Source organism: Echinops telfairi, unplaced genomic scaffold (assembly GCF_000313985.2).
Source record: "Echinops telfairi isolate 266 unplaced genomic scaffold, ASM31398v2 ScPeMD7_31;HRSCAF=116, whole genome shotgun sequence".
Lineage (NCBI taxonomy): Eukaryota > Metazoa > Chordata > Mammalia > Afrosoricida > Tenrecidae > Echinops > Echinops telfairi.
Window position 1 is genome coordinate 23841226 of NW_022103928.1, and position 13090 is coordinate 23854315.

The 13090-nt window shown below is 37.9% G+C and overlaps 1 protein-coding gene across 22 annotated transcripts in view; it reads right to left on the reverse strand.

The window, feature by feature from the left end:
* Positions 1 to 13090, reverse strand: part of LOC101663503 (sarcolemma associated protein) — a 165744-nt gene that overhangs the window by 8562 nt on the left and 144092 nt on the right. For 13 of the 22 annotated variants that reach the window (XM_004702402.2, XM_004702401.2, XM_045290077.1 and 10 more), the window contains 5 exons: positions 10077 to 10199; positions 8777 to 8851; positions 5090 to 5410; positions 4537 to 4654; positions 560 to 731 (listed from right to left, as the gene is read on the reverse strand). In XM_004702402.2, coding sequence (XP_004702459.1) covers positions 560 to 731; positions 4537 to 4654; positions 5090 to 5410; positions 8777 to 8851; positions 10077 to 10199 — 809 coding nt within the window. The remainder of the gene's footprint in view (positions 1 to 559; positions 732 to 4536; positions 4655 to 5089; positions 5411 to 8776; positions 8852 to 10076; positions 10200 to 13090) is intronic. The other 9 variants (XM_045290087.1, XM_045290084.1, XM_045290079.1 and 6 more) reach the window with 1 other exon arrangement.

Consider the following 13090-nt stretch of genomic DNA (forward strand, 5'->3'; position numbering starts at 1 on the left):
ACACACACACACACACACACAGTCACCCAAGACTAGGTTTTTAAGAAAACTGACATGAAAATGAGAACATGCAAATTTTGGGTGGATAAAAGGGCGGTGGGATGGGGTATGAGGGCAGGGTCAAAGAACATGTGATTGGCTGGTTGACTAGGAGGTGAATTTTAATTACCGTTTTCGGCCATTTTCACCTGAGGGGTTTGGGAAGTATTACAGTGTGGCCCTAGTTTGGGTTCCAAAAGCACTCTAAATTAAACATGATGCGTGTTGAAAGAAAAACAATGGATCAAATGATTTGGTACAAAGGATTTCTTGTAGGTTAACCAACTGGTAGATAAACATTAAGAAATATCTATTTGGATTTTTGAAGCCAAAGCCTATGGATGAATTCTATGTGGACCAGGATTCGCAGCTAGAAAAATCACCAAGCAGGGATGCTCCAGATATCCACTCTGACAGGGAATGTGACGTTTGCTGCCCTTCATTTCAAACTAGCAGGGATATCTGACTTGCTTTTGGTTTTAAGTCCAACCAGAATTGGGCTCCTGTCTTTTCGCTTTACCTCTTTCTGTACATCCTTTGCTTGGTTTTCAGCCTTATTGAGAAGAGTTTTTAAATCAGCTGCATCCCGAAGATGCTGTTCTTTCAAGGATCCCACTTGATTCTCAAGCTCTTTTCTAGTCATCTGAAGGATGCTGAGATCACTGGTAAGCTCTAAACTCTGCTTCTGAGAACTGCAACAGAAAAAAGCCAGTCAGGTTCACGATTCAATAAATTGTTATTTCACAGGTGGAAAATGGAGTAAAGTTTAGAGGTGAAAAGGAAAAAGAATGAGATGTTTCTAGTAATTGAAAAGCACAAAAACACTGAGGGGAAAACGGCAACTTAAATCTGTGTCCTATTTTCAGATAATCAAATACAGGCACACCTCATTTTATTGCACACTTCACAGACAATGCATTTTTGTACTTTTGTTTATAATTTTTAACAGCCGAAGGTTGTGGCAACCCTGCATCGAGTGAGTCTACCGGTGGCACTGTTCCAACAGCATGCGCTCATTTTGTGACCTAAGTAATTCTGACACAACTTCAAACCCTTCATAATGCTATTACGTACGTGATAGACAATAGTATATGCAAACATAACTTTTATGTTCCTGAAAAACTCCCGTGACTAGCTTCCCTGTGGCTTCACTTTATTGCAATGCTCTGGAAAGGAATTGGAACGATCCCCAAGGGAGGCTCATGTGCGCAAAGGATGTGACTTAGAGAAAGAAACAGGAGATAATTATTTTTTCTGTTTTATTTTATTTTATTTTACCCTAAGAAGGTTCACTGCAGGTCTTCTACAGGAAGAAAATAGCACTTATTTCAACCATTTCTTACAAGTTTAAGTACTAGACAAACAGGGTAGGGTACAAAAGCAAAGCATAGAAGCCACTACCAACTCAAAGGTAATTCTGCTTAAATAATAATGAACACCCAAGTTAGGAGGGAATGATGGGGCAATGAAGCAGGAAGCTGGGTTCTAGACCCTAGCTCTGTCACTACCCAGTTGTGGGATGTTAAGTCACTACCTGGAGCAAAAGCATTCCTTGAGCAAGTCTCTCCTGAACTCTTAGATCTATGCCAGACAGTGTGTTACACAGACCCGGATAGCACAGAATCTTTGTGTCTTTCACTGTCAAACATGATGATGGAACTCAATAGTTTCAGAGGCTGTTTTCCAGGTTAAATTATGGGATAATTGAAAAAACTTAATATTTATACATTAGGAAAAGTGCCTGATATACATGAACAGAAATTCTTTGATTTCTTCTGCATCACAGACAGCAGAGAACAAGCCTTATAGTTAGTTGTCTTAGATAATTTAGCTCTCACCTATTACAGAAATAGGAACTCTTGGAGGTACTGTGGGTTGGGTGCATGATTGGTGGCTCACATCTCCCAGCTAGTCTGCAGGAGAAAGATAAGGCTCTCTACTCCTGTATAAGCTATAGACTTGCAAACCTTCTATAGAGTTGTTATGAGTTCAAATTAACTTGATGGCAGTGGATCTGTTTGTTGTTCTTATTACAGAAATATCTAAAGGAGGTTTTCTAGAGGACTGTTTTATGGCCCTCAAGACAGCATGACAAGACTCAGTACTCTAAATGTTTCCCACTGAGTTGAAGTCCACCGTGATAGCATAAAGGGGGCAGGCGGAAATGCTGCCAGGACAACAATTACGGATTAAAGCACTTAAGACTCTGTAAAAGAAGACTAGCTTCCAAATACTACTTAAATGCTAAGTAACTTTAGTGAATTTCTAAGCTGGAAACACTAAAGAAACAGATGACTTGACCAATGATTGAATAATCCTAGCTTTCTGAGACCTAGAATTTTTTTTTTTGAGACCTAGAATTTATAAACCACAGACTTCTTTTTTAAAAATCTTCTGAAGTGATATTTACTTGGAAACTGGGAACAATCTTCCATGAATCAATGTAAACCATAAAGTTCTAACTCATTTAGCATTTATAAGCTTGCTTTCAAAAACAAACATTGAAGTAACTTATAAATCTTAAAGTAATTGTTAAAAATAAGAAAACGTCAGTGTGATCAGCTGTGATAATGTCAGTCATTTCTTGCTTCATAAAATTCCAAATAAAATAAAGCCATTAAGATTTGGAAACTGATTGTGGTAGCAATTGTACAGTTCTGCTTGACATGATTGAACTATGGAATGCTATGATATATGTTTTAACTCCCAGTAATAATAATAAAAGATACTAATGCATTCCAAAATGGAAAGAGCTCAGGTGTCTGCACTATATTATACAAACGATTTGTCTTAGCGTGCTGCCACACAGCTGTAAGTTGTTTCTCGTAACTAATACATACATCCAGTGTGTGTGTAACAAAAAAAAAGTATGTGTCACATACTCACAAACAGAAATATGCTTCCAAGGACTTCATAGAAGCATCTTCAAACAAAACAAACAAAAATCAAACACTGCCATCAGGTCGATTCAGACGCACAGCGACTCGATAGGGCAGGGTAGCCGTGTCAGGACTGTGCTCTCCTGGGGAGCAGAGCCTCATCTGCCTTGGTGGTGAGAGCTGCTGACCTCTGGTTAGCAACCCGCATAACCACTATGCCATCAGGACGCCCAACACATTCCAGTACCTTTTACTGATCTTGTTGGCCTTTGCTTTACTCATATTTTGGAAGGGCTTATACCATATATACTTGTGTATAAGCTGAGTTTTTCAGTACATTTTTAATGCAAGTTTTATGGTAAGATTAGGTGCCTCGGCTGATATTCGGGTCGGCTTATATTTGAGTATATCCGATGTATATATTTTTCGTATGTGTCAAAAATACTTGTTTTATTCTTTATTCTAATAGTCTACGCATTCACAAAGTAATAAAATCAAATGTATACAAAGATTAAGCAAAGTCATGACACTGAAAGAGTATCTTATAGATATTTATATTGAGAACACATGGTACGGTAAAGCAGGCTTTTAGGGGAACAAGATCAGCATAGCTTATTCTGTCAGTTCTTGAACCACAAGATCAGAGGTTCAAACCCAACAAGCACCCTAAGGGGAAAAGATGAGACTGCTTCTGTAAAGATTTTCAACGCCTTAGGAGTTTAGTCATTATGTGTCAGAATCAATTTGATAGCAGATTTATGTTGTTGTGGCTTAGTTTATTGGATGGTTTATTATTTTTCCTTAATTATTATAGGAACTGACCTTGATTACTGAATTCTTGCTAACCTTAATGATCTTCAAGAATGTAAACATACGTTTGAAAAGAGTAATGACCCCTGATTCTGGCACACCAGATGAGGCAGGGTTAGTTAAGTATGGTTTCAACAAACATCTATTACTTGCATACTTTGGATTAGAATACAATAATTATATAAAAATATAAAATGAACCGAATTTTAAAACAAGAAATCAATTTTAAACAATGCAACAAATATTGGTGGGAAAACAGGATCCCACTGAATTTGTGGAATAAAGCTATCACATCCACTAGTTTGCCTGGACAGTATTGGCTATTAGAATCATTTCATTGGTTTTTGAAAATCCTTGGTCTTCTATAGTATAAGTTGCCATAATACTCTCTTTGAAACGTAGAAGGTAAAATTATGACCATCAGCATTACAGATTGATTATTATAGTCATCTTCTGGTTACCCTTCCTAAAAGAAGCAATCACTGGTAGGGGAGAAAAACAAGCTTCTACTTAAAATTCATTATCATTAGTCAGTGACTAGTTATGGATTTTTGCAATTCAATTCTTTAGAGTTTTTTGAGGGGGGGAGGGTAATTCATTAGTCTAAATTTTGTGAGCACACCAAAAAGAGAAGGATATGCAAAATGATGGTGGTGGCAGGAAAAAAAAAGCTTAATTATTCATTAGCCCAACTGTCTGGCTAAACATTTTGCTCTGAAAACATATTTAAGTATCAAAATTTAACTTAATTTAGATGAAAACTCAAGATAAAGAAACGTTTTGAAGCTAAGAGAGAGTTCTTGCATACTTGTGCAACTCTTTTTCTTGCCGCTGCAGTTCTGATGAGAGCAAAACATTTTCTTTTTTTAGTGAACGGCATTCCGTTTCCAGTACCTTCCATTCCTTTCGCAACTTCTCCAGTTCACCTAGAATCATCATCACCCCCCCACAAAACAAAAAAAAAGTTAATGTGGGAATGTAACTGCCATACAAATTTAAGAAATTAAGAGAAATATTTCTGAGAAGAATCTTTTATTTCCTTTTTCCTTCAAAAATGTATAGATGTGGCTCCACTTTAAAGATTCTTGTTACTCTCTGTAACTGTATCTCAAGAAAGCCCCATTTCCTTGACCTTGATTACTGTTACCCCCAACCCACTTCACTTTTATTAAGCAAACACATTTTAACATTCCTTAATTATTTTACAAGTTTTTAACTATTGTAGAACCTACAAGCCTGAAAAATACCTTTCTAGGCCTAATATGAGAAACCTGGTTTTACACAGTCTAAGCAATCCGACAGTTTTGTACAAAGTAGTGGGCCATCCTGTTAAAGGGCTTCACTAAAATGCACTTACTTACCTTGCAACTTTGTTGCTTCCTCTTTCTGCTGGTCCTCACACTGCTGACATCGAAGCTGAAAACTGTTCTGCAGACTCACAATTTCTTTCTCGTATTCATGAGCAGCTTTCCGCCACCGCTCAAGCTCAGCTCGGACCTTCTGAAGCTCTTCTTGCAAGGAAGCAATATCAGTGTCCCGCTCAGAGGCAGCTTTTTCTGCTGCTTGATGAAGAAGCAGAATTTCATCTCGGGCACTAAGTAGTTCATCTCGAGTGCTTGTGATTTCTTTGTCTTTCTCCTCCCGGAGATTCTCAATATCAATATGCAACCTCTGCAGTTGGGCTAAAAAGGTATTATATAATCATCAATAATTGGGCATAAAAAAATTGAGCATAAATAACTAGTTCTTAGGGATAAAAGAAGGGTTCACTTAGGATTGTAGCTACTGCTTAGGCTAGGCTAACAAAACATTTGTCAACATTTTACGGGTACAATTCAGTAACTTTAATTGTATTTACCATGATGTGCAACTCACCCATCACCAATATCCATTTCCATATTTTTTCATCACACTTAATAGGAACTCAGTACCCCTCTAAGCAATCACTCCTTATTTCCCAATTCTATGACCTAAGTTTATTAGTGCTTAATGAGGCATGTGAGGGGGCTTCAAAAGGTTCATGGAAAAATTCTACTATAACTATTTTCTACAAACTTTTTGAAGTCCTGTCATGTGCCCCTTTAACTACTGATAAACTTTCGTTATTAAGCATTGCTGATTCTATCATTTCATAAAGTGAGCACATACAGTATTTTTTCCTTCTGTGTCTGACTTATTTTACTCAGTATGATATTTTCAAAGGGGCTTTTGAAAAAAATGAAACTATACAAGAAATCATATTCGATGCAGAAAATATCAAAATACAGATATAAACCAAAACAAAACAACCAAGTGATCTTTATTTACTACACAACTACACAGAGAAAACTGTGTTTAACATTTTGGTATTTATTTCTCTAGACCCCCCCCCTCCACATTATATATATGTGTATTTTCCACATATATAAATACATTAAGTAGGGAGGGACCACGGTCTGCATGGTTCATTCTAATCTACCAGTAATGAACATTTGCCTATAAAACTTGTTACACGATCACATATTTGACCAATAACTTCCTATAGACATTGTAGGCTGGTTATGCATTACTATGGTGTGATCCTGATCATTTTGCTGGAATCCTAGAGCTGTGCAAACAGTCAATACTCTTGGCTGATAAGTGAAAAGTTTAAGACCACCCACAGGCACTTCAAAAGAAAGAGCCGGCAATCTACTTCTCCCAATCACCACTGGGAAACCCTAGGGAGTGCAGTTCTCCTCTGACACACATGGGTCACCATGGATCAGCACAGGCTGGAAGGCCACTAAAGGTGGTGGTTATTTCCATCAGGTGAACTCTCAGACATAAAATTTCTGGGTCAAATGGTAAGCATCAGCGAAACATTTGATGAGCTTCCTCCCTTCTTCTGTTCAGAGATAGTAATTGGCTTATATAGGCTTTCCCCCGATGACATATCTGAACAGCATTTTGTCGTTCTTTAGTCTTTCGCTCCACATTATTTTCTTTCTAAGCTACCCCTGGGTCATCATCGCCTTATACATTTATGTGCTTGCTGTCATCTCCACTAGTCTGGAAACCTCATGAATTGCAGGGCCTTTGTTTTTGTCCCTCCTCTATTTCCAATACCTGATTAGCGTAAACCATCTAGAATGACTGAATGAATTCACCTTATGACATGAGCTGAGATTCAAACGATTTGGAAACAATTTGTACAAAATCACACTTGGTTCACTTCTAGCTACCATCATACGAGAAAGTTTAAATAGAATAAAGTTTTAAAAGAGACCAATTAAAATAATTAAGAGGATTTAGGGAGGAGAGGGTGTTGCCACATAAAATTTGCTTTTTAAGTTTGTAGGAAGGATTGAGGGCCGAACAGGCTCAACATCTGAAAAGGCACAAAGGCCACTGATAAGATGACAGCACTTGTTGGTCAAGTCCTGAAATATACATGCCGACACTAGGGGACACTCAATGATGTCTGGGCAAGACGGCTTTAGAACAAAAGGCTACTAGTGGCACAGGACCAATAGGGAAATTTGCCCATACCTAATACAAAATGGAAATAAAGACTCAACTAAATCAGATCTAAATAAACTAGTGAATGGTGGCCTTAATCTACAGTAAGGTTAAAGAGTTTCTAATATAAAACACACACAATTTACTCCCTATACTTTAATTTGACTCAAACCCCAAAACTTAAAGAACATAAACACCCCAACTGAAAAATTAAAGAAAGATGCCAAAAAACTCAGGTTTTCTCTCAGATGTTTTAGGACAAATATTGCAGGTCTCCTACAGTGACTCCCCATCTTTTTTGAACTGTGATTACTTGCCTATTTCATTTCTCTTCACTCCATTTTTCAAATGAACATTAGTTCTTTCTTTGGCAATGAAGGCAAGTTAAATTTCCTTTTAAAATTGTCTAATAGCCAAGGGCTCAAGTAGGAAGAAATTGCTTTGGAAATGTTGGCAGCAACATATGTACAAGTGTGCTTCATACTACTGAATGATGGATTGTTACAAGATTTGTAAAAGCCCCCGCCAATAAAATTATTAATTAAAAAAATTATAATGGAAAGAAAGAGCTCTCTGAGGCTTCTCACATTGACAGCTTCATAATAGCAAAAGCTCCAACTGAAAGAAAACTTGACAGGTAACAAGGATCTTTCTGTAAAGAAGCTGACACAGATCAAACTGTGAAGAGCAACCATTATCTACTGTTAAGGTAATTCAGGGATTATTCTACTCCATGTGGCATTTTTTTTTTGTTGCAATACAAGTGTTCTGAGGATCAAAAATAATGCCAACAGCAAGCTAATAGTATTGATTCACAGAGCAGTTCAAATAGATTTCTTGCTGAAAGCTTTCTCTTTGGTTGACTCTTTACGTAACCAAGAAAGTGACTGTGCTTGCCATATCCACATCTCTACCCCTGCCCTAGCCATCCCAAGTCTAATACTGGGGTGCTGGGGGTGGGGGAGTAGGGGGGGGGCGGGCTTTTCTTTATAGCTTCTTAAAAAAATAAAGTCTCCAACAAGGCCATTTATAGACTTAGGTTCTAGGAAAGAACTAAAATCTTTTTTTTTTTAAAACCATTTTATTAGGGGGTCATACAACTCTTATCACAATCCATACGTACATCAATTGTGTAAAGCACATTTGGACATTCATTGCCCTCATCATTCTCAAAACATTTCCTCTCCACTTAAGCCCCCGGCATTAGGTCCTCATTTTTCCCCTCCCTCCCCGCTCCCCCCTCCCTCATGAGCCCTCGATAATTTATAAATTGTTATTTTGTCATATCTTTCCCTCTCCGACGTCTCCCTTCACCCACTTTTCTGTTGTCCGTCCCCCAGGGAGGAGGTCACATACAGTTCCTTGTCATCGGTTCCCTCTTTCCTACCCACTCTCCCTCTACGTTCCCAGTATTGCCACTCACACCACTGGTTCTGAAGGGATCATCCGCCCTGGATTCCCTGTGTTTCCAGTTCCTATCTGTACCAGTGAACCAAAATCTTTGCAGTAAAACTGAAAACAAATAAGCAAATAGTAACAATCTCAAACCAACCTGGCCAATTCCTTACCTTGAAGAACATGTATTTGTTTAGTGGATTCTTCAACTTGATTTCGAAAGGCTTTTCTTTCTTCTTCCAAAAGAGCTAAGAGGGAAAAGAGAGTATATCTAATTTTATTATTTTTAAAAAAATCTATGATTAATTCAAATATTCAGAATTGACTGGAAATTTCTTAGCATTGTTTTCCTGGAAGACTCCTGAAGGAAATAAAGGTTGGGTAGTAAGTATTATTAGCAGTTAGAAGATTTCAGCTTAGCAGCGTCGTCTTCTAGACCTTGTTATCCGCAAGCTAACTAAAGTACTCTGAACTTAAATTTTAAAAGCAGACTTAAAATCTTCATGTGTGCTACTAAGTGAACAGTAAACACTGCAAACTAAATACTTGCTACTGACACTTAAGGGTTGGTAAGCTGAATAAATTAGCTTGGATCTTCCAAAGGTTTGAGTGAAAGTGAATACCAATTCAAATTTTTTCAAGGTAAAGACACACAAGAAAGTAGTAACAGAAGTTCTTGGTTTTTCCTACAGTGGGAATCCTGCTCTTGGTGAGAAAGGCTGTCTTAAATAGAACACAAGGACTCACAGGCCAGTAGTTTCCTCCTTGTTCTAAGACTCTCTTACAGCACTAATCAGCTAGCCACCACCAGGTAGTTACTATGAATGAAGTGGGCACTTGTCCTTTGGGGAGCAGACTTCACTGGCTACTACATAATCTCACTACAGTAAGTAAACAGCTGTGACAATTAGGAGACTCTAGATCTTAACTTTTTCTGGTTCTTCCCATTTACTATTGACTATACTGTAAGATTACAGAGACCACATTTTTTTTTTTTTAGTAAGTGAGTGAGTGAGCGAGTGAGTGAGCAAGTTACACAGTGAGTTCATTGTGAGTGAGTGAGTGAGCAAGTTACACAGTGAGTTCATTGTGAGTGAGTGAGTGAGTCCAGAGACCACATATTGATTTTATATTGAGTATCGAACATTCTGTATACCCCAAACTTGGGGCATTTATAGACATTTTCCCCTTTTGTTGGCTCAAAGCTTCATAAACAAATATGATCTAGATCTTTCATTGGTACAGGCCTACTTAATCTTCACATCAATGCTGTGAAGGAGGTAACTCTCCTCATTTGATGTGAAACCTAGGTCAGAATGTTAAACGGATTTCCCAATATCACAGATCTAATTAAGTTGTAGATTTGGAAAAGGATACACATACTATTCTTCTGGGATCCAAATGTGGGGCTCTCCAGTTATACCAAGGTACCTCCACATATCCCCGAAAGAATCAAAGCAATCTTGGTCTCACCTTGAAGTTCAAAGCATTTTTGTTTACTTGCTCTAGCTAGCTCCTGGGCTTCAATCAATTCCTTGCGGAGATGCTGAATTTCTTGTTTTGTTTCAATTTCTGACTGTGCACCTTGCAATTCATCTGACAAAAACATGTTTATTTTAAAAGCAAGAGTTAGTATTACACTAAACTCTCTACAACCAAAGACCAGGCATGCATTGTTAAACAACAAAATATCTGAGTTACATAAAACTTAGAAGCAATTTATAGTAAGCATTTTAGTCATTTTAACCAAGAAAAAGAACACAAAGAGAATTAAACATATTCAATAGCTTTAATATTTAATGGCAATGGTGCTCTAAAACACATTAGTAGATAAAGAATTATATATTTCATTTATCAAAAGATTATGCAAGTCTTGAAATCCGGTGAGATTGACAAAGTGATATTCATCAATTCTGAATTTTCCTGATAACAAGTCAGTAAAAATTCACTTGCGACTTATGGGAAAGGGAAAATTAAAACGAAACTTTTCTCCAAGCAAAGTTATTTGCACAGATTTCCCAGTGTTTGCATGCAAAATGAAACTCCATCTGGACAGGGCCTATGCCCATCTTGTCAGCACTGCTTCCCTAACATCAAATATCCAACCAACAAATAGTTTCCTTAAATCATCAAGAGCAGGCATTACACAGTTCAGATATTCCCCTCCCCTAAAGGCTTTTCTTTCCAGCCACTCTGCTCATCTTTCATTGTACTAAAACTGAACACTCCCTGGCATAGCAATATCAGCCAGGAGGGCACTGTCTTCTTCTAGGGCAGCAGAACCCATGGGTCGCGATCCCTTTGGGGGTGGTGGTAGTGGTGGTGTCGAACGACCCTTTCACAGGGGTTGCCCGATTCATAACAGTAGTAAAATTACATGATGAAGTAGCCATGAAAATAATTTTATGGTTGGGGGTTCACGACCACATGAACTGTAATAAAGGGTCACGGCATTAGGAGGGTTGAGAACCACTGTTTTAGGGCATTTGAATGGACTATTACTTAGATTTACAAGGACCTCAGCCATAACAACATTAACCCATCAAAAGAGAGTTCAAGAGTAACTTTTTCACAAGACAATGACATTAGGTCTTGGATACATGTATTTTTTAATTGTTAGATTGTATCTTATTTTCCAGGACAAAAATTTTGATTCTGGGTAATCTTTTGTAGTCAATCTAACAGCTCCTTCTTCCAAAGTTCTCTTGGTCAGGGTGGGGGCACGCTGAGAAAGACATTTTCCAGTAGCAGGGACAGAGTCACAACAATTGCAAAACATCTCTCATAATCAGGGTGGGGCTTTGAACCAGTTCATTCTGGGGCTAAGGATGGCAAACCCCTGCTGATAATTTGCATTGCTAACAAATTCCCAGGCAATGCTAAAAGTTTCACCCCAGTGTTCCAAAATCAGAATCTGCATTTCTACAAGATCCAGAGGTTCTTATGTATAGTAAATTTTAAGTACTGTTGCTCTACTCTGTGGTTCTCAGAATTGGTTTTAGCATTACTGGAGAACTTGTTAGAAAGGCACATTTTCAGTAGAGGTTTGAACTGGAATGAACCAGTTGGAAGCTCTGTTCACAACTCTTACATTACCCCCCTGCAATCTATAAAGGCCCTAATACCTCCCCATCTCTAGATCTGCCATTATAAAGGAAACATCTACATCAAATCCTTGAATAGAAAGCATCCTAGCTCTATTTAGAATTTCTCAACCTTAGCATTCTTGACCTTTAGGCTGGACAATACTTTGCTGTGGGGACTGTCATGTGTAATATATTAACATGTCTTCAGACACCGCCAAATGCCCCCCAGGGTGATGAATGTTAAACTGTCCCACCTCGACAAGCACTGCTATATGTTAATAATTTGGTCATTGCTGTATTTAGTTGCCACCAAGTATCTGGGAAGTGGAAGAAGCAGGACTAGAACTCTCAGTGCCTTAGAGTCTGTTCCGACTCCTAGTGGCCCTAAGAATAATGGAAGGAAATTGCAGCCACAGTGTCAATCCACCATCGAGGCTCTTCTTCCTTTTCATTGTCCCTCCACTTTACCAATACGATGTCTTTCTCCAGGGACTGGTCTCTCCTGACAACATGTCCAAAGTACGCGAAACGAAGTCAAACACCCCCACCCACCATTAGTTATATCATAGGAATTAAGCAGCATTTAAAAAAAAACAAAAACCAATTCGTTTCCTTCTCTAGGAACAAAAGGACTCCTGTCATCGTTTGCTTTTAGTGATACAAGGAATACAAATGTTTCATATTATGTTTCATACTAGGATGCTTACCACAACACTAGATACAAAGCAGTGATATAACTATCTGATTAATCTATAAATAAAAAATATACAAATAAAATGTCTAGATGAAGGTTTAAAAAATAAACAATTAAGCCACTGAGCTGTACAAAAATAAATAAATAGAACATATCAGAAATGAGTTAACACAAAAACTAACGGAGTACTTTTTCATTTTGTTTTGTTTTAAGGAAAGGGGTCCTTTAATAAATTACAAGTCATTTATAAATACGTCCCTTAATCAGTGATGCTGTGGACCAAACTATATTTCACACTAAATACGAACGAAACACCAGTTAGACTACATAATTATGTTCCAGGAGATAGAATATGATCGTGGCAATGAGTTTTGCTATCACAGGGATCTACTGTTTCCAAATTAGCTCCGTGGACCACATAATGAGAAAGGTCACTATTTCAATCTGAGTAAATGTCACTTATCAAATAATATAAAGAAACGGCATAGTACTTGTTTATTAAAGTACAGATCAGACAACTAAAAATGAGGTGGGGAAAGGAAAAAAAAAAAGAATAAAAAAGAAATGGGTAGCAGGGACACAAGGCACTAACCCACCCAAGGGGAGGGTACTGTTCATATCTCCACAGGGAAAGAGGGACCAGACTTCAACTCAGTGCTCCAAGATATGAATGCAACATGCCGGCATGGAGTAGGGAACCAGTGGAG